We start from the raw sequence: 20,748 nt of genomic DNA, 5'->3' as shown, positions 1-20,748 counted from the left end.
AAAAAAAACAAATTGTTAACCATTTTCAAAGGTTGCCAGACACATTTAATTTTATTTGTTTGCTTTCTGCTTCGTTATGCTGACGATGATGATGATGATGATGTTGTTGATGAAGAACTTTGAAAAGCGCACAAAACCACAAAAGTGAAAAATTGAGTTGCATTGAACTTGACGTACCACACAATGTTAGCCGCCCAAACATGGACACCCAAACATGTTGTAACCTTATTGTGTTGGTGAAAAATGGCAACTAGCAACAATAATATTGAGTAAGTTAACAAAAATAGTGACAGCTGAGAAAAAAAAACCTTGAGTTGATTTAAGGCAAACGAAATGCAATGAAACGAAAACCAGCTGTGGGCAGGCGCAAAAACCGGAAAATCGCTGCAATGCATTTTCCGGCGGGCAACCAAAGCGATGGTTTGGTCAAAAGTAAAGGGACTGAGGATGATGGTGGTGGTGGTGGTGGCGGTGTCAGTGGTGCTACGAAGCGCACTCTTAACACACGCACACACACACACACACACATGCCTCTATGTGGCATACAAAGCTCAGTGGCAAAGTGTCTGCATACTGTTTTTGACTTCTGCACCTCATTGCTGTTGCTGTTGCCGTTGCTATTTACTACATATTTATGCTGTCATGTTGCTATTTAGTTGCGGTGTAGTTGCATGTGGCAGCGTGTGACGGCAACTGTGCCGCTTGCGTTGCGCGGCTTTGTGCGCCTTTGTTGGCGTGGTTGCGATGGCGGAAATTAATGTAATTGCGCGCAGCAAGTGAGTTTAGGTACAACATAAGCTGGCGCTATGGGAATTTGTAGTGCCGCCGGCAATATTTTGCTGTTGTTGCCCTTAGTTTTTGTTGCCCATTTACAGTTCACAGTTCACATTTTTTGTGTCTAATGTGTAGCAAATAGGCGGCACATGGCGTTTAACAAACGTCACACTGACGTAGTGGCGAATCGACGCAGGCGGCAGACGCGCAGACGTAGGGGATGACAGGCGACGTGCGACTAACTAATAAAGCCACTCAGCCAGTTAGTCGTCAGCGCGCCGCCACTTAACCAGTCCTCGTCGTCGTCGTAGTCGTCCACCGGCTGGCTGGCGTGTCGCCGCCGGTTGCAATTGGCCTGATGTGGCGTCGACAGTTTGACTGCCTGCCTGCCCACAACTTTAGCTGCCATTTATTATGGCCTGTTATGGCAGCGGATTGCGCTGTTATCGCTCGCAATTACTTATTACTATTACCTACTACTGCTAATTTGTTGTTGTTAGACGTGTTTTTTCCTCGTTATTTTGTTCGTTTTTCCCATTTTTGTTTGCTTTGATTGCGACTAAAGTTGCTGCAATGCTTGCTGTGCAGGTTGTTAAGTTGCTGTTGTTGTGGTTTTTCAGCGCTCAATTGTCGGTTTTCCTACTCGTTTTTCCGTTTCAATTTTGACGCTTGTTTCGCTGTTTTTCTACAGCGCATTCGCTTTTTGTTACTGTTGTTGTTGTTGTTTCTGCTAACCATTGCTTTACTTTCACTTTTCATTCGTTGCATTTAACACATTTTTACCGGCACATTAGTGTGAGGAGAGGACTGTTGCGACGGGTGGGTGTTGAGTGCAACAACGATATGTACGCTTCATGCTTCTCTGCTCATTTTCAAACACACGTAACTATGTGCATTCGCATGTACATACATACATGTGTATATTCGTGCATTTTTTGTAGCGTTGCAATAATTTTTGTTTACATTTATCATTTTTATAATTGGGCTGCAGCTGTTTTTGTAGCGAGTTTCGATAAGAAATATTTTAATAGCATTTTTGTTTAATTGTTGGTATCAGTGACGGATACAGGGGAGGGGCCAAATATATTACCTCGAACGAGAAATTTGAAAAAAAAGAAAAAATTTTTTTTAATCTTCAATCATAATCCCCTTATTTACAGAATAAGAAAGCATGTAAATCTCTTAAATTGAAATTTACAACAATGGGTATGCAAACACTATGAATTTATAGACCTTGTCATAACTTTACGGCATTTACATTTTGGCAAGATGTGACCATTTTTCTTAATATTTTTTAATTTTCATTATTTGTTTATAAAAAAAAATAGTATAATCTTTAAACAAAACCATGTAAATCCAAGATTGAATCTCTGTGAAACGTTTTAAAAAATCAACAAACTTTCGCAAAAATTTCGAACTTTTTAGTTTTATTGTTAAGAAATGTTTTGAGTAAGCAGTTTTTTAGCCCATTCAATTATACTGCAAGTTTGAAGTAACTGATTTTTGGCATTTTATTTTTTTTTTGTTGACCATGTTAGCCATTTTATTCCATACAAAACATTTTCGATGATTTTTTTTTCTTTGTTATATGGAGAAAATGAGCAACACCTTCGACGAAAAAAAAACTCAATGGTACTTGAAATTGGGATACAAAACTGCACACTCAAAATGTTTCTAAAAAATCGAATTAAAAAGCTCGAAATTTTTACAAAGTTTGTTGATTTTTTTTTTTAATTTTTCACCAAGATTGAAACTCGGATTTATATGGTTTCTGTTAAAAATATGTTATACCTTTAAGAAACAATAATTAAAATTAAAAAAATTTTAAAATAAATGGTGAAATCTTGCCAATATGTGAGTGTCGTAAAGTTATGATAAGAACTATATGTATGCATGTCGAATCAAACTTTTTGGTACTACTTTTTGTCTATTTCCGCAAAGAATGTAGAAAATTTCCCATTAAACTGTGTAACCAGACATTCGTAGGGGGATAACAGCAAAATGCGTAGAAAAAGCGCTTGCCGCGTTAGTTACCGATATCGCTAAGGAATTATACTATTTGGACATTGTCCTTCCTCAGAGAGCGGATAGATGAAATTTTCGGGCTAATTATCGCGCATCTAGCGCCGAAGATTATTATCGAAAGGTAATATTTATACCGCTATCGCATAATATTTAGCTCGATCTCCGAGAAAGATTGCCGAAATATACATTACATAAACATTTTTGAGTTGAACTATTACTTCCATACATATAAAATTAGGGAATATAATACGCTACAAAAAGTCGCTATCATTTTGTAAGGAGAGTATAAAGCGTGGTCAGAACGATGAACAAATGAGGTAAGCGAAAAGCCATACCTAAAATCAGCAGCAGAAGTTATTGGTAAATGGGACGACGAATATGCTTTTCCGTTGATTAACAAACTTCTTCGCATTCTGACTACACTTCTAGTACGTAACGCTACTTCAGAAAGAAGTTGCCCTTCGCCGGTTAAAAACATGGTTCCATAGTACCAATTCTGAAGTAGGGCGTTCTTGAAAAGTTTTTTGAGATAGGGCGTTTTCGAACTGGCTGCCGAGATAGGTCGATCTTCCACTCAGCCATCAATATGAAAATTATAAATTTTGTATATTAAAAATTTTTTTCTATCATTTTAATCATTTAAAAACTAAATGTGCCGGTATTTGAACCAGGGACACACAGAATTTATAGCCGACATTTCTACGGCAGTCACGCGCTTTTTTTGCTTTTAAATTCATATTTTTTATATGTGACAATGAAATCAGTTACCCTCTTGTGGAAATCGTAGAGCTTTTTGTTTTATAAATATTGACACAGAATGCGATGGGAGCTTTTACTTGATAAAAATCTCGATAAAATTGCTTAACAAATAATTGATCAAGAAAACACAGAATTGGGCGGTTAGTTTCTCAAATCATAGTCATATTTTACTCAATGTAATTTTTTTTTCATTTGGTAGCACACTAGTTTTATTACACTAGATTCGTTCGGCCAGGATACCATTTTCACCGTTGAATTTTATTATTTTGTAGTATCTTAAATTATTATAATTAAAAAGATTACAAAATTGATGCGACAAGTATTATGCATGCTGCCATTTTTCAAATGTGGTGTCACACTCTTGAAACTTCTCAGATATGTGGTATTTGATGCTAACGTCCATTGACTCTAATATGATTACTCTATTTTAAAGCTTTCCAAAGTTATTAAAAAAAAACTATTTTGATAATGAAAAAGTGAGTAATTTCGGGTTTTTTTTGCCTAAATAAACGTTTTAAGGCTAAAATTGTTCAAATATTGATTTATTCTTTATTTAACTTGTTTCTGGAACTCCATTGAATGAAACATGTGCAAGAAGAATGCCTAGCGTTTTGTTTTCTGGCGGGAGAAGGAAGTGACATATATGCTCATAAATATATACTTTTTCATAGTTTCCGAGTATCTCAACCTCGTTCCAACCACACTTATCTCAGTGCTCTTTTCATGTATTGGTTTATCCGATATGTCTCGGATATGCCTGTCCAGTTTTCTTATTACTTAGATCAGTTTTAAACCTCTTTATAAAGCTGAACTTCGGATGCATAGTATACCTCGGTATTGCAATTTCAGGGCACTGTTTATGTGTGAATATCGATCCTCCTACTACTAAGAAATCTTTCTGTCCCGATGTTGGTACCACTCATAGTTAGTAAAGTGCTTTTAGCCTGAACACTCTCATATAAACATGTAAACATTTTTCAAATAGCAAGCAACAAGAATTTTCAGTGAGCATTTCTTTATTTCAGAGAAAAGTTGACTCAAAAACCAAAAATGAATGTTCATAAAAACTTGGAAAACTATTGCACTTATATCAACGGATTTTCACACTATAAACAGTTTGGCAAGAGAAACGAAATCAAATATATTTTATTTTAATCTCAAAACTTTTTATGACGATTTGAAAACGCGCACTGAGGCCTTCACTTTTACTTCCAATATGTACAACATTACCACAACGCTTAGGGAACCGCCGTATAGGTTGTACATTTTAATAAAATAATTTATTAAAATTGGTTAAAAACTACGTCTGTACTTCTGTAAAATTTGCTACTTAACTCTCTTGTACTCCCACCAAGGAGTAAATAGCGTTAACAATGTTACAAACTCAATAAAAGTTCCAAGAAAATTAAGTCTTTATGCCAAACATTAAATGAAAATTTCATTTGGAATAAACAACCAACTAAGCATCCAGTGATTAACGGCAAAAGACTTCAAATACTCAATCGCCATTTAATGCCAGTCTAATTCAATTTTCTAGAAAATACCATTTTTAAAGCAATTAATTTAATCGCTCACAACGCTTATTTTTTTAGATCTCACTGTAAAACCTGTACTTCATTCTTTCTTTCTTCTTTTCATTTGCAGCGCTCGTACACTTCAACCAACAGCTAGCCGCACATCTTCTAGTTCAGCGGACATAGAGCCACCCAGCCACTGAGCAACCCAACACTATGGATTCTTACCTAACCGAAATCAAACAAATGCGGATACCTCGCCCGAAATATGAACCCAACGGTAGTCCGCCAAACAACTGGCATCGCCTGGTACGCCCATACACACCGCCGCGCGACTACCACTTGCCAATCAATGATATAATCACCACTACGAGCACATTGCCACCAAATCGCAGCTGCCAAGGTGGAGCGGAGGAGTTTCGACCGACATTGCATGAAAAAATGTGAGCCGCACGAGTTTACTCCTCACAATGACACCGCTATATATATATATATAAATGCAGACATACATATTCAACCAAACGCAGTGGTAACGAAAAACGGATTTAATCTCATCAATGTTTTTTCATTGATTTAATTAATGAAATCAATTGGGGGAAATATGAAGAATGCCAAGTGAAGCAGTTAAACGTAAGGGAGTAATTTGTTGGAGTCCATGTGGAGAAGGAGGAGGAGGAAGAGAAGGAGGAGGAGAAGGAGTATGAAGAATGAGAAACAAATGTGTTGAGGAAATTGGAGAAGGATTAATTTTAGGCACGCTACTATTAAACTATGCACTTATATTAACACATGCATGCATACATGCCTACAAATATACATATATTGCAAAGGATCTACAACGAAATGTAGTATATAGTATTTTTTTAAGTTGTATGAATTTAAGTGTTTTCGTCGTTTGCTTAATGGCGGAAATTTATTTTGTATCTTTTTTATTATTCTTACAGAGTAATTTATGAATATTGATTCAATAAAGTTGTTGATTTTATTTAATAAGAAATGTACAACGGAAATATTTTACGTACTATATGTATATTAGCTGCTTAGATTTTATTTGGCACATCGAAGCGTCTACCCACTTTTTGGCAAAACTCTTCAAAGATTCAAGCGCACGTACATATGTATGTACATATGTACATATATTTAATGCGCATAAGCATCCCTATAAAAATTCGGACTCAGTTTAGAGTTGTAACCCTCTTTATGAGCTCAAAAAAGAGTCAGAACAGAGCACATTTCCCTTCTTTGAAAGGCACGCCAATACGAGTCCGAGTTAAGAGTCATATTAGAGTCTGAATATGACGCTTTTCTGAGTCTTAAAAACAAATATTCTTTATAATTATGTTTATTAAAAAACTTTTACTTCGACGTGAACTTTGTTACTATTGTTCCCATAAGAATTTATGAAACCAAAAGAGTCCGAAATGAGTCTATTTGCCTGCTCTCAGAATCATATGTATAACGAAAGAAAGACTCATTTTAGACTCATAAGTTTCGAGCATTCAAAAATTGTTTAAAGGAATAAAAGTGTTTGTTTAAGTGCTTAAGTATGTAATTAAGTAAGTAAGTATATTGTACGTGTATGCGCGTTTCACTACTCACCGCATCTTGTTCGTATTCCGAGTGTGGTATTTGAGTTTCACTGCCTCTACGGGACCTATGGTCATCACAGCCGTATTCCTAGAGACATATAAAAATAAGTAGATGATTGCAAATTAAAACCAATGTGTTTAAAAAAAAAAAACAAAAGAAAAAAAAACAAATACGGACTACCAAAGAATTGTACTTCGAGATAAGAAAACAATAACAGTTTTACAACACACGCAGACACACAATTAAGCACTTAACTAATACTTTGAGCACTTTTCGGGAACTTAACAAAGTATATATGTATATTCTCAGAAATATGTATGTAAGTGAAAAATATTCTCGTTGCCTTATTTGAAGTTGCTAAGAAAAGAGTTTATTTTTTTTTTGTGTGTGTTAATTAATCTTTTTTGAAATCATTGGTAAATTTGTCGACGAACGAATAAAGTTCTCTACACCTTACACATGTATAGAAAAACATTTCGCCTACATGTTTTTTCAACTAAAAATACCAATCCAATAAATTAATTGATAATTTTATACATCGTTACCTTAACTCACAAAGGCCCCAACCATCACCTTTTTCGAAACTACGCTTTTGAGAGATTTTGGTAGGATGTATTAAAATACACCTTCAATAAAAATTGTGAAGTGTTAGTACCAGAAACAACGGAGTTCCATGCCACTTTTTAAAAAGCCCTACTCTTTTTATTATATTTTTCGCTTTTTGGTTAGGGCCTTTGTCAATTAAGGCAACGATATGTATATATATATATTTTTTTTTTATAGAATTTTCGAAAATATGAAACTGTTAATTTTGAATGCACACAACTAGAGTTTGTAGAAAGCAAAATAGAGTTTAACACGCATACAATCACAACAAAATGTGAACACATACTTAGGCTACGTTTATGGGAACGTTTGTTTGTAGCAAATGGCAATATTCTCACCACAGTTTCGATTTTTTTGAAAGCTTTCTGTATTTCAAGTAATTATTTGCATCAAAAGCCATCTCCAAATAATTCCATAAACGTAGTAAACCAATTGAACGCTTGAAAGTTAACTTAAAAACTGATAATTTTGAAACTTTTATGTCTAGTTTTTTGGCCATTACCACAAACTGGATATCAAACTTTAGTCATATAAAGATGAACATAATTTCTTGGCATTTTAAGAGCAGCGAGGAAATTCTTAGAAATTTTAAAACTGGTCATTAAAAACTGGATATCAATTTTTGACGATCAAGTGTAAGACTTAAAATCTGGACAAAAACAATCTATAAACTCCGAAAAAATTTTTGATAATCTTAAACTGGATATAAATTTTTGGTCATTAAAAACTTGACATAAATTTTTGGACAACTAAAAAGTTTATACAAGTTTTTACATATTAAAATCTGGACCTAAATTTTGGGTCATCTGAAAAAGTGACGTCTATTTTTTACGTTACGAAGTTAAATTTTTGGTCTCTTAGGAACTACGTTAAATTTTTGGTTATTTAAAATATGAATCTGACGCCGAATAATGAATGACTAAATGAACCTTCTCACACATCTACTTTTTACTGTACAGGTAAACAGCGGGTTGGGACATCAAATCCGGCACTGGTGTGAAAAGTACTGCTACCACTAGTGACCACGGGAAAGAACTTCAGCTTCAGCTTAAATATCGGGCATCGTCAAGCCCGGGCCAAAGAAGAAACCTAGATAGGAGTGAGTTAACCTGACAAATAAATCCACTCTATAACCTACGGGATAAGAGGAACTGAATTATGCAAACGAAAGGACCAAAAAAAGCAGGGACATTGAAAGGTGTGCAACTACGCATCCCTCAACCTCCACTAGTTCGAGCAACTCCAGGAAGACGGAGATGCCCAGTGACGTAATAAAGCGACACATAATAGTGGCGCATGCCGGACAAATCCGGGCTTTCTTTTGCTGAAACCTCAAATGCAACAATCACCTCCCGCTTAAATGGGTAACGATAAGAAATGCCAAGCGTAGCAGTTTGAGGTCCTTCTGTGAGAGCATTTCATCTACCCCTTCGGACAACACATGAACACAGACTAGCCATAAGGCTACCAGATGGTACTTATTCTGGTAATGAAAAGGAAAGCGCACTGGCTTTGTATGAACGATAAATTCCGCAAATGGATAGCTAGGCTACTACATACCAGGATTGCTGAAACTGAAGTCGCAGACAGCGTAGTACAACTTCAAACAACAAAATGTTGCCCACATGGAGGAGTTCTCCTTTCCTTTGGAGTTTAGTTGTAGCATAAACTCACTGGCAATGGCGTCCGCTGCAAAGAGGACCCGGGTGTCATAGTTATTATTGCTAGGTGGAAGCTCGCGAGTTCCCTCTGCGACATAGTTCAAAGAGGACTTAACCAGACAAAGAGGTGGTGTGCTGAGGGGGGGTTTAATATTAATCCCTTTAAGACAGCCATTGTCCCTTTTATGACCCTTTTATGGTCTTGGGTGGGGTCGTGGTCAATGCCGTCGCATAAGTTAAGTATCTGTGTCTTATCCTGGACTCAAAACTTCTATGGAGGACTCATGTTGAGGCGGTCACTTCCACGGCTACGAGAGCGCTGATGGTGTGCAAGTATCTAGCGTGAAAGACCTAGAGGTGCACAGTAACAATAACAGTAACTTATGGGGCGGTGGCTTGGGTACCACTCTGGCAAGACAGTCCTTTGCCAAGATTCAATGTCTGGCGTGTGTTTGCATCACGGGGGCTATGCGCACATGCCCGAAGGCATGTCTAAATAGATACAGAAATATAGAAATAGATAAAGGCTAGTTATTAACCTCCACAAGGAGAGGCGAAGAATAACAAAAGGCATTTTGATGGGTCATTACAGGCTTAGAAGCTACTTGTTTAATCGGGGGATCTGGTAACACGACTTATGTCGCATCTTTGACTCCGCCAAAGACACACCATTGCACCTGCTCTTGGAGTGCGAGGCCATTTCACGAAGAAGGGAGAGGAGCTTAGGAAATATATGGGCGAGTGAAGAGCCCCCGGGATTCATTCTAAAATTCATAGAGTCTCTGGGGCTGGATTCAGTGTTGCGATTAGCTAAGGGCACAATAGACCTACTGGTCGCCATGCTTACCCTACTCATCTATCTATATAACTATCCAGCCTCTGTTAGCTACGATCTGGAACTGGTTTTAAAATTAGGCAAAATGTATGCTAAGTTTTTAGTTTTAAAAAATGTATTTTCAGTTTCTGTATTTTCAACAATTTTTACCCAGTTTCTACTTTCAAGCGTTCATTTGTAAAAATAAAATGACAGAGTGTCAGTGATAAGATGAAACGGGCTCCATAAAACACATAACCTAGGCTAGGAAACAAATTCCCTCTATAAAGGTGTACCTAACTGATAATAAAAAAATAACCGAAATCGAATGTCAATTTTTTCAAACGTTTAAACAGCAAACAGCAGATGTTCCAAAGAACAGCTGAATTTTTTCTGTTAACCAGATCAGTTGTGATTTGAAATTTAAGAGCGAAAAACTATGCATGTGTGAAAGAGCTAAATATATGACTAAATAACGCATACCACTTGTGAGAGGGAGAGAAGAAGATTAAGCGTTGCTCAAATGAAATAAGGAACTATTAAAAGAGAGGTGGTGGGAGAGTGAGAAGTAGCAAGTGTACGCGTACAAGTTGATAAGCGAGAGGTAGCTGTAACAGATAGTTGAAAGCGGTATTTTAAATAAAAGTAACATTGCGCTTTGCTATGCGTTAGCGTGAGACAGCGATAGTGTCTGTTTAATAATTATTTTTTTGCGATTTCATTTGTACGATTTAAAATTTCTGTCATTCAAAATTTATAACACTTTTTATGGTTTTAAATTGTGCATCACAATTTGCGTTTTTTTTTTTTGTTCACCTGATGCTGATTGTCATTTGGTTGGTTGTTACTATCGCCCGTGGCGTATGCTTTTTTCTGATTTGATTGATTGTTTATGTCCAACGATGATGCATGCTGTTGTTGTGGCTGCTGTTGCAATGCCATTTTGCTAGGCGTATTGGTGCCGATCGTTTTTGTATTAGCTGCGGCTACGGCTGCAGCGCAACGTGCCTCCCGCTCCCTCTCCCGTTGCGCCGCTGCAGCTGAGCCACTTCCCAAATGACGCAATGATGAATGATGATTTGGTGGTGGATGCGGATGCGGATGTGGATATGACGCTGGATGATGGTAATAGTGGGGTGAGCGATGCAGTACGGGGCCGGCAGACATGGGACGATAGGGCAACTGTAGCGCTGGCCTATAAACGTGTGGGTCACCCATCGTAAGGTGTAAACAAGGCGACCATGTGGATAAATAGTTACCAAAAGCAAACAATAAAAGAGATGGAAAATTTCCAGGAAATTTCAATGTTAAAAAGGACACAGGGAAAGAAAGAGATATAAGAGGGAAGAAGAGAAGAAAGAAAACATTGCGGTGTTTGCAGAAGAAAAATAAAGAAATTTTCGTTATAAAAAATTTTACTGGATCTTCGGTTTGCTTTTTCTTTTGTTTTCTTTTTAAGTTTTCTGTACCGATTCTTCATGTCCGACAATGTCATGCCTAGCCCAGAGTCCGATGAGGGACTGCGTCCAGTGGCCGCGCTTACTTCCAAGTCAACATCGGTTACCTGCAGATACATATGTAAGGCAATGCAAGTAGTTTACAAAAGCTTTTGAAGGAAACTGAGTTGAGTAGAGAGACTGTACTGTCAATGGCTCGACCTACTTAATTGCCCGCATACATTGTACATATTTGTATGTATGTATGTACGTAGTATGTTTGACTAAATTATGCCTTAAATAAGTATTTAGTAGTGTTTTCTTTCTTTTCATAAATTTTAAATTAAATTTTTTAATTTGCGGCAATAAACCTCTACGGAAAGTAGCAAAGTGAATAGAAGAGAGAGAGACAGGACAGCGTTAGTATGTAAATATATGCAGGTCCATTGGTATGTACGAGTATGTGTTTGCAGTGGTTATTTGTGGTGGCAGCATTAAATAGATTGGATTATATTGTAAGACCTAATGAGGCCAGTGCACTTTTATTACGGTACTGGATGGCGGCGGTTGGTGATGTGCGCTAAGACATTTTGTGAAAGGCGGATTTGAAACGAATTTGCTGGGTGAATTATTGGTGCTTTAGGTGAAGGATTTTTTGCCGATTTGTTCTTTGCAGAAGTGACACAATTTTGCATTGGAGAGTGATAAGATTTATGGTGATTTTGCGTATCATATTTTTAATGAGTGCGAATAGATTGCAAGGATTTACTACATACTTTAAAAAAAATTTTATGAAAAAATAAAGTGAGGTAAAATAATAAAAAAATTAAAAATAATAACAAAAATAAAAGAAAAACATTTTTTTTGGAAGTTTATAACACTTAAACAAATCAGAAAATATTTACTTTTTTTTTAAGCATTGCAACTTTTTTTTAATTTTCGAAAATTTTTTTTTTTGGTTTTAAATTTTGAAATTGTTAGGTTTTTGTTTTATTCTTCAATTACCAAAATGTTTTTCGGGAAATTCCGACTTCTTAGAAAAGTTTTAATTTAACAAAACAAAAAATTAAGAAATATTTCGCTAGATTACAGTGAAAAGTTGTATAATTTTTATCGCTTTTCTTTTGCTTTAAATGCGAAAAATGCTGAATTCAATGTTTTGCGAAATTCTCAGCGAAAATGTCTATAAGAAGCTATTTCCTCTCCTGTAAAATTTGTAAAAATGCACTTATCAACTTTTCACTCAGCTAGCGATTTAAGGAAATGTTTAATGCAGTGATATGCTTTCAAGAACGAATGACATCATGTAAATGATTTTAGTTTGAACCAATGACTATTTTAAAAATTTAATTTTTTGATTTCTTATAGGAAAAAGTTATTTATTTTACTTCAAGTTAATACGAAAAGTGAAGCTGGCAACTTGCTTTGATATGCAGATGCAGTAGTATTAGTGGTACTCCGCTTACACTCCCCTGTAATTGTCTTTCCTAACTACTTGTTAAACACCGCTTAGATTATTTTTGTGCACAAAAAATTTGGTGCAAAAAGGCGAAATCTCTAACATTTACAACATTTATGTAGTAAAATATTTGAAAAGCCTTTTTATAATCGGAAATAGAAAAGTGAAAATGCTTGAAGGTTTTTTTTTAAATATCAATGAATATTGAAGAAGCGCAAAATGAATGCCTTAAGGAGTTTGCTATAAATTTTACATAATTTGAAATTTTTTCCAAAAATTTGCAAGAACTTGAAGTGAAACTTTTTACAGTTTTTTTTTATCTAACAATCATAAAAATTTACATTAAAATTTTATTTTCAAAAAATTCAAATTTTTTCCGGAAAATTTTGAAGGTATATATGTATATAGAATACTATTCGAAAAATATTTATTAAAAAGCTCTGAATATTTTATAAAGAGTATGATTTTTTTCGAAAACTTTCGAATTTTTTTCGAAAATTTGAAATTTTTTTAATTGAGGCTAAAAATAATTTAGTATTTTAGAGTATTTCAATTTTAAGCGTAAACATTTGAATTTGCTATTTAACATTCAAAAATATTTTAATTATTTTCCGGAAAATTTTGAAAAGATTAAAATTATTTTTATTATATAGGTATGATTTTTTCAAAAAATCTTGATTTTTTTTAATGAAAATTTTAAACTTCTTTCACAATTTTATTTCAATTAATCAAAGTTAAGAAATATTAAAAATTGACATTCGAATATTTTTAACACTAGAGCGTGACGGGGGTTGCCAGTAACACAACAAAAGAAGAGACATTTTCGTAGTAGGAGTAATGGGAAATTTTTCTATGATTCGCTACTTAATTAAAACTATGTTTTAATACTTGGGCTATGGCGCTTTTATCTAACACCTCTATAAAAGTTATGTGTGTGATATGCTGGTTAAGGTTATTAATAAAATATGACGCTATTCATCAAGGACTTTTCAAACTCATTGTTGACGGCTTTAAATTTGCAAAGCTTTATTGAAAATATTTTTTTTAAGTGAATAAACTTATTGGTTATGAATTGTTGTATTTGCTGGTACCTTTAATTTGATTATTTTTTTCATAAAATGTTATTTTTTTTTCGTATTTTTTTTTTTGTTTTTGGCATAGCGCTGCTAAGCGCATGCTTTGACATATCAAATCAATATATTTGTTAGCAAGTTTTAACAAAATGCTCAGCAAAAATTATGCACTCTTTGTATGTTTCTATTTTATTTGTTATGGTAATAAGAGTATACCGTGTACAATGTAATTGAAGTAATATAATAAGTAGATTTATTATTTTTTGGTTTTTCTTTGTGTTTTCTCTATTGATTTGTCTGCATTATTGTCTTTCAGTTTGTTAGTGTCTCATTTTTTTAATTGAGAAGTATATTTTTGTCTTTGTATAGTACAGTGTATAAATTTCTAACAGAAAAGCAATCACAACTACAGTATTTTCTAGTTTTCTTCATTATAAACAACAACAACAATCGAATTTATGTTTGCTTTGAGTTTGAGTTACTGGGCAGATTCGTTACAGTGGAAGAAAAACATAAATAATTATTAACAATCTTTAGCGTACAAATTTTAATTGGCTATTTTTAACTGTTCAGTATAGTTTATACACATCGAGTGTGACTAATAAAAGATACAACAATTACATTACAACAACAATTATAGTTAACATGCCTTTTTGTTAAATTACATATGTATGTAAATACGTTTATTAACTAGTGTTAATATGTATAATATTGTCAAGCAAAGCTAGTTAGATATTTATATTGAGTGGTGTTTTTTTTATTTTTGTCAGTATACGGGCTAATAAGGTTAGAGTAGATAGTACGAAACGCTTAGTGTATAGAACTATTTTGAGTTTGTATCTTATATTTTTTCTTTGTAGTCAGAAGACAACATTTATGGACTTGAGTAAGGATGCTAGTAGTAAATAGTGTCTGTATCGTAGAATAAATCTTCTAAAAAGCTTACCGGTAAATCACGTGCGGGTTCTCCTTTACGCTGTGGTGATGAGTGAATAAAGAGGGAGAAAGGGTAGAGAACAATAAAGTAACAACATGTTTTAGCTACGCTCTAAAGTTATCTACCTAATTCAGCATGGAAATGAAGGTACGAATTACTAGTTTTACTATTAGTTCATTGTTAAAAAAAAAAATCTAGTTTAGAATTTTAAACAAACCCGTAAATTGATCCATAAACGCCTCAGATACATTGCAGATTATATGTAGTTATATTGACTTACAACATCATTAAAATATTTTATGCACCGTTTGAGAAGTGCATATGCGCATATTTCTGCACAAAGTAGCTCAATGAAATAATACTATTGCATATGCAAGTACTTCAAGACATACTACAATATTTGCTCATCTAACAGCTTATCAGATGTAAAATCCCTGCGTGGTCATTTTAGAAATCGCTCCGCTTCGTTTTGAATGCCATAAAGTCCAAGTGAATGACATGCTCGCCTAAAAATTTTAAACAAAATTCATGGCGTCATGCGCTGCTATGCGCCTGGGGTGGTTGTGAGTCAGGTGATCTCCGACTTTATTCTAATGGCGATTCCGATAATAACGGTGCTTTTACTGCATCACGAGGCCTTGTTGTCGTTGGCAATTGATTCCCCATAAAAAAAAAACAAAATTAATCTAAGCGCACCTGCCTCAAGTTTTACAGCGGATATCTGCCCGTGTCCGTGAACATCGATTAAGGGTTCATCTTTAACCAATGAGCTGTATCTATTTACCATCGCAGAATTACCACCCGTTCTTTCCCCGACCTGAATGAAGGCAGCTATAATGCACAACATTACCTTACATAAAATTCAAGAATTGCAAAATGAAATCGTAAATCTTAGGGGAACGTTTCTTTTTTAAGCGAACTTGTAGCTCATTTATGGATTTAACCGATTCGACCTGTGGACTCCTAGATACGTTCCTTTTAGTAATAGTTGCCTACAATGAGAGTTCTAAAACTAACCACAGTTGCTATTGCACTATTTCCCTCTCTTTGTTTTGGTATTTTCATATTTCTTGGGCTCAAAACCTCATTACTAATTTTATTCTAAACCAGGAATTCAAAAATTATTTCACTCACCCTGTGCCTCTCCACGCTATAGGGATCACGTTCTCTACGATAAACAAGCTCATCGTATCGCGCACGATCCTCTGGGTATATGAGTTCGCGTAGTTCCGTCACTAACGTATGCTAAAAAGAGAAGAATTGCTTTTAGGAATAACCCAATTCTCGGGAGGGTTCTGCAATTCACTTCCGAATGAATTACAACCAAAGCCATTTTGAATTCAAATTGAATGGGGAATTCACTCGGAAGTGAATGACAGAACCTCTATGGCTATCTAAAAATAAAACTAAGGATAAAGTCGACTTTGCCACTGTAAGCAAGCGGCAAGTATGTTAGTTTTGACTTTGCATATTTTAATGCCGATACTTTGTTATCAATATCTTTGTAGTCGACTGTGGCTCTCCTTAAATAATAGCTTAAGCGACAGTTATCAATTGCTTTCACTTACCTTCTCGTATGTGTCAAGCATTTCTAATAAAACGGCAACAAAGGCATCTATGGTCATCGCTCTCGCAGCATATTCGGCAATATAGTAGGAGAGACTTGCAAATTGATGGCGTGGCAGAAGAGAGCGTGCCTTCTCCTCCACCATTGCGGTTATTTGACCTTTTCGACGTGCTCTGCAAAATACAAAATAAAAGTTGAGCATCTAAAGATTTGTAAAGCTTAACGAATGTAGACAACTGACCTCGTCCCCGTCGGACTATAAGCGTCCCAAGGCTCCATTTCAATGGATGTACAGGAGTGTGGCACTTTACCGACGTCGCGTATCACAAGCGACATACGTTTATGGTATTTCAACTGACTGACCGCTTCGTCATGTGTCACGTCAAGAAATGACTGCCCGTTGACCTCGAGTATCTCGTCGCCGACCATAAGGCCAGCTCGATCAGCGACACTGTCCTTATCGACGCCGGTGACGAAGATGCCGAGGCCGTATTCAACGCCACCACGTATCATGAGACCTAGCGATTGCCCCGGTTCAATGAGCAGCTCAACGCGTCGTATTCTAAAGAAATATATATACAAAGGAATAAGTGATTTTGGGAATAGAAAAAACTTTTGCATTGTAAGTGGGCTCACCTTTCTCGGCGATCAGTATGCCGTCCACCATACTCCATGGGCGGCGATGCGGGACGACCATGTCGGTCCATCCAGGAACATGTCTGACGAAATGGCAAACCGCTGCCACCAATCATCGTCGCTCCGGGTGGCAAACCAGCCGCCGATTGTGGCAGTAGTGGCGCCATCGATGCGTACATGGGATCCCGCGATGAAGGTGGACCGAAGCCGTGCAATGGCGCGTGGGAGTTGAGCGTCGGTGGCGAGCGTACCGTCATACTGATTTGACGTGATGATTTCAATATCTGCACACATCTCTGCGTTAAGAAAAAATTTGGCAATAGAAGAGACAAAAGAGAAAAGAGAAGGAGGAGCACAGACGAATAAACGATAAAACGAAATAAACGAACTCAATTTGAAATTATTAAGTGGAATGAAATAAAAAGTAAATAATAGCAAAAATTGAACAAAGGACACACAAAAGCAAGTCTTACAGGAAACTATGCCAAATCAACCAAATGAACGACAAAGGAAAGGAAGCTAAGTAGAAGAAATTGAAAAACGTGAAAACTGAATTTTAAAGCAGCTTTGTGTGTCAGTGCTGTATAGATGTGCAGTGCTGTCTGTCTAACTGTTTACATATTTTTACTTGTATTTGTATTTGTGTGGCAAGGTAACACAGTGCAGTGCAGGAGTGCGAAGGCTGGGAATAGCAGTGGGAGCTCGGGTAGGACTTTGTAATCGAAATTCCCTGTTTCCACACGAACAAAAAAAAAAGATTTTTGTATTATATTATGGAACTCGTAGTACGAAATGCACTAATTTTCACGCCTACTAAATCGAAGACTCTCAAAACATAGCTCCTGGTGGAGCTTTTGCAATCCTTCATTATATTGATAAGTATATATAAGTCGGAACATAATCCGCTGGCAGAGCTATTAAGTTTTCTAAAGAACTTATATAAAATTTTAATTAGCCAAACGCGGGGAATAGCTTTCCAAACCATATTTTTTTATGGGCACGCAAGGCTCAAAAGCTCTCTCTGTTCATCTCTGCTTTAGACGCGCGATCTTTAAAAGCTCTCTGTGGTCATAATTAACTTAAAGCTTTTTAAATCTTTCCTTTGATTTCATATGAAATTATTCAATACATTTCAGTCACTTACATCTAGTGATGGCACGATTAATCGAATAACCGATTAAAATCGGTTATTCTCATTCGATTAATGATTTAATTGAACCGAAAATTTTCTTTCGATTCATTTTTAAGAACTTATATCGAAATAGTTGTGCATTTTATAATAAGCCGAGGTCATACCAATAAAGTATGACACTTCAGGGAAAGTGCTTTTGTTAGTGCGAAATTTTAAATATGTGGCAGCACTGATGCTGTACGAGTAAATACTACCAAAATAGTGTTTTGTAAGCTTGTAAAATATAAATTAGGCTTCGCCGTGGTAAATTGTGACTAGAGCTTAACTAAACCGAGTTTAAAAAAAAAACAACAAACTCATTGAACGAAAATGGTTTTTAAGACGGAATTAAAATCAGAGAACTCAATTGAAGATACACAAAAAGACATAACAAAATAAACAACTTATCTATTGCCAATTTTTTCTCATTGTGTATTAAAAGTGTCAGATTAAATTGTCTCACATGGCCAATAGTTTAGTCAATTCGTATTCAACTCATTTTAATAAAAAAATGGAAATTTAGAATTTTCGCAGGGAAATCGGTTGGTTTTGTTATTTGAATACATATCATTAATATTGGTACTTTTTATAATAATATATTCTTGTAAACATTTGTGACGGATGAAATGTACGAGTACGAGTGCGTGAGGGAATGAGTGAGAGTGCGGCAAGTAAAGTGATTTTTTTGAATGCATGAATGGGATTGACTCTACATTTGACTATTTATCAAAGTCTATGTATTGGTGGCTAATGACAACTGAAATGAAGTGAAAGCTACTATGATGGTAGTGCCCGTAATCTTACAATTTTAAATATACTAGCGTAAACATAGAGCTTCACCAATTCATATTTGGCTTCTTGATGTTGTGACACAAATGGAAATATCTACACTCCACCTCCGAAGAACAATCGGAGGTTAGCCATTTTCTGCCGAGCGGAGACCGCTATTAAGAAGAAAAACTTTTTCGGATGCTACTGGGACCACAAATTGAACCATGAACCTCCCGAGCAGCAGTTGGCACATCTAAAATAATTTAGGTTAGATTAGCGGGCTGCCTTCATAGATGGAGACCAACTTAGACTCTACTAAGCCATCCATTGTGATGCCCTTAAGAGTGGAGAGGACAAATAACGCAGGGAGGCCTGAAGGGGTGTGGGAGGGTAGGGAAACAGGGGGAGGTAAGAAAGAATGACACCTATGGCTTTATGCAGGAGAAACGCTCCGTGCTCGCAACAAAACTCTTCAATCGACTGATGCCCATTCTCGAAAACTCATCGGGAGTACGAAAAAAATGCAGATGATTCCAACTCATCATACATTATGTTCAGCCTACGGCATGCTTACCTATCATGCAGTGACCAGTTATCACTCCCAGTCTCAAGAGCTCTCCAGACCGCCTCCCGTCTACACGTGGCCAGAAGGATTTTACCACCTTGTATTCCAGGGTCTTCTCTCAGCGCTCACTGAGCTGAGTGCCTAGAGCTTACCCAACAGAAAGTAATTCCTCGAGGATTCCCTGTCTTGACAGCTCATCAGCTATGCAGTTTCCAGCTATTTAGCTGTGACCTGGAACCCAAATAAGCTTAGTAGTGAAGTAATCCGATGCGGTCGATAAGGAAGTAAACCACTTTTTCACCGTTCTTAAACGCATAGTCAAGGGGACAAGAGTTTTGATAGCTGCTGGGCCGTTGGAATAAATAGGTGTTACCACAGAAAGTAACCAGTCCAGTTTAGAATACTGGAGTGCACATAGCTCGAGGCGAACTTAAAGCCCATGCCACTTAGCCTTACGTTAGGTTAGGTTATCTCGGCTGCCCTCATCACGCACAGTAAAAGAGCACACCATTGGCCCGTCGGGATACCACATTAGAGACTCCTTATGTCCTTCCTCTTACCTTAAAAATGGAACCACCTTAGAAATGGAACCCCATATAATAAAATTGGCTTGAACACTTAGTTGAACATATTTTCATAAAGCCAATGAACTACCTTCGGCGAGAGACCACAGCGCTTTCCAATGACCGCAGTATAAAAATACAAGGGAACTGTAGCCTTCTTGACTCAATCCTCTACGTCAGGCTTCGCGGAAAGCTTACTGTCAAGGATCAAGCCCAAGTACTTCACCCTGTCAGGGGACCTTAGAGGAAGGTCTCCCGTTGAAGGAAGCCAGAAATTCGGTATCTTATACCTTCTAGTACAAAGAAAAAGCTCCATTTCAATGGAGTTTACACTCAGCCCACAACTAGCTCAGTTCTAATCCAAGCTCAGTGAATCCTATATAAGTTCCAACAGTGTTTCCCGAAACTTGCCTTTTAATATCAAAGCTACATTATCAGCATAGGCAACCAACCCCCTTGCGGGGTGCCTCTACTCACACATCCCAGATTGAAGCGCCCCCCAACTTTGCTGCGACAGTTCTGTTGCAAAGTAAGCGGTAAATAAACCTGAAAAGTTCGCCTCCGACCCCTAGCTTGTTTAGGGAGCTACTACAGCCTCAGAGCCAAAACATTAATAAAAGCCCCTCCGATATCAAGGCACCGACCGCATATTCTTTTAGGGAAAAGGTCTGCTCGACACTGTCAAGGGCCAGTTCAACAGAACTGCCCTTGCAGTAGGCATGTTGATCCAAGGAAAGACGCTCCCTGAGCATCCCGCTTTTTAAGTGCAGATCGACCAGTATCTCCAGCGTCTTAAAGAGAAACGAGGAGAGACTTATGAGCCTGAA

The 20,748-nt window shown here is 36.5% G+C and overlaps 2 protein-coding genes across 3 annotated transcripts in view; one reads left to right on the top strand and one right to left on the bottom strand.

The window, feature by feature from the left end:
• LOC118739275 overlaps positions 1 to 6,072 on the top strand; it is a 63,362-nt gene extending 57,290 nt beyond the window's left edge. For both annotated transcript variants that reach the window (XM_036470512.1, XM_036470513.1), the window contains exon 2: positions 5,203 to 6,072. In XM_036470512.1, coding sequence (XP_036326405.1) covers positions 5,289 to 5,519 — 231 coding nt within the window. In that variant the 5' untranslated portion in view covers positions 5,203 to 5,288 and the 3' untranslated portion in view covers positions 5,520 to 6,072. The remainder of the gene's footprint in view (positions 1 to 5,202) is intronic.
• Positions 1 to 20,748, bottom strand: part of LOC118740165 — a 265,156-nt gene that overhangs the window by 89,127 nt on the left and 155,281 nt on the right. Inside the window, exons 4-9 of the mRNA XM_036471660.1 lie at positions 16,852 to 17,242; positions 16,457 to 16,777; positions 16,217 to 16,388; positions 15,783 to 15,893; positions 14,658 to 14,687; positions 6,672 to 6,749 (exon numbers count right to left, since the gene is read on the bottom strand). Of these exons, the coding sequence (XP_036327553.1) occupies positions 6,672 to 6,749; positions 14,658 to 14,687; positions 15,783 to 15,893; positions 16,217 to 16,388; positions 16,457 to 16,777; positions 16,852 to 17,242 (1,103 nt within the window). The remainder of the gene's footprint in view (positions 1 to 6,671; positions 6,750 to 14,657; positions 14,688 to 15,782; positions 15,894 to 16,216; positions 16,389 to 16,456; positions 16,778 to 16,851; positions 17,243 to 20,748) is intronic.

The sequence above is a fragment of the Rhagoletis pomonella genome, unplaced genomic scaffold (genome assembly GCF_013731165.1).
Source record: "Rhagoletis pomonella isolate Grant_MI unplaced genomic scaffold, Rhpom_1.0 Rhpom_scaffold_00005, whole genome shotgun sequence".
Lineage (NCBI taxonomy): Eukaryota > Metazoa > Arthropoda > Insecta > Diptera > Tephritidae > Rhagoletis > Rhagoletis pomonella.
This window is presented reverse-complemented; position numbering and strand designations above follow the sequence as displayed.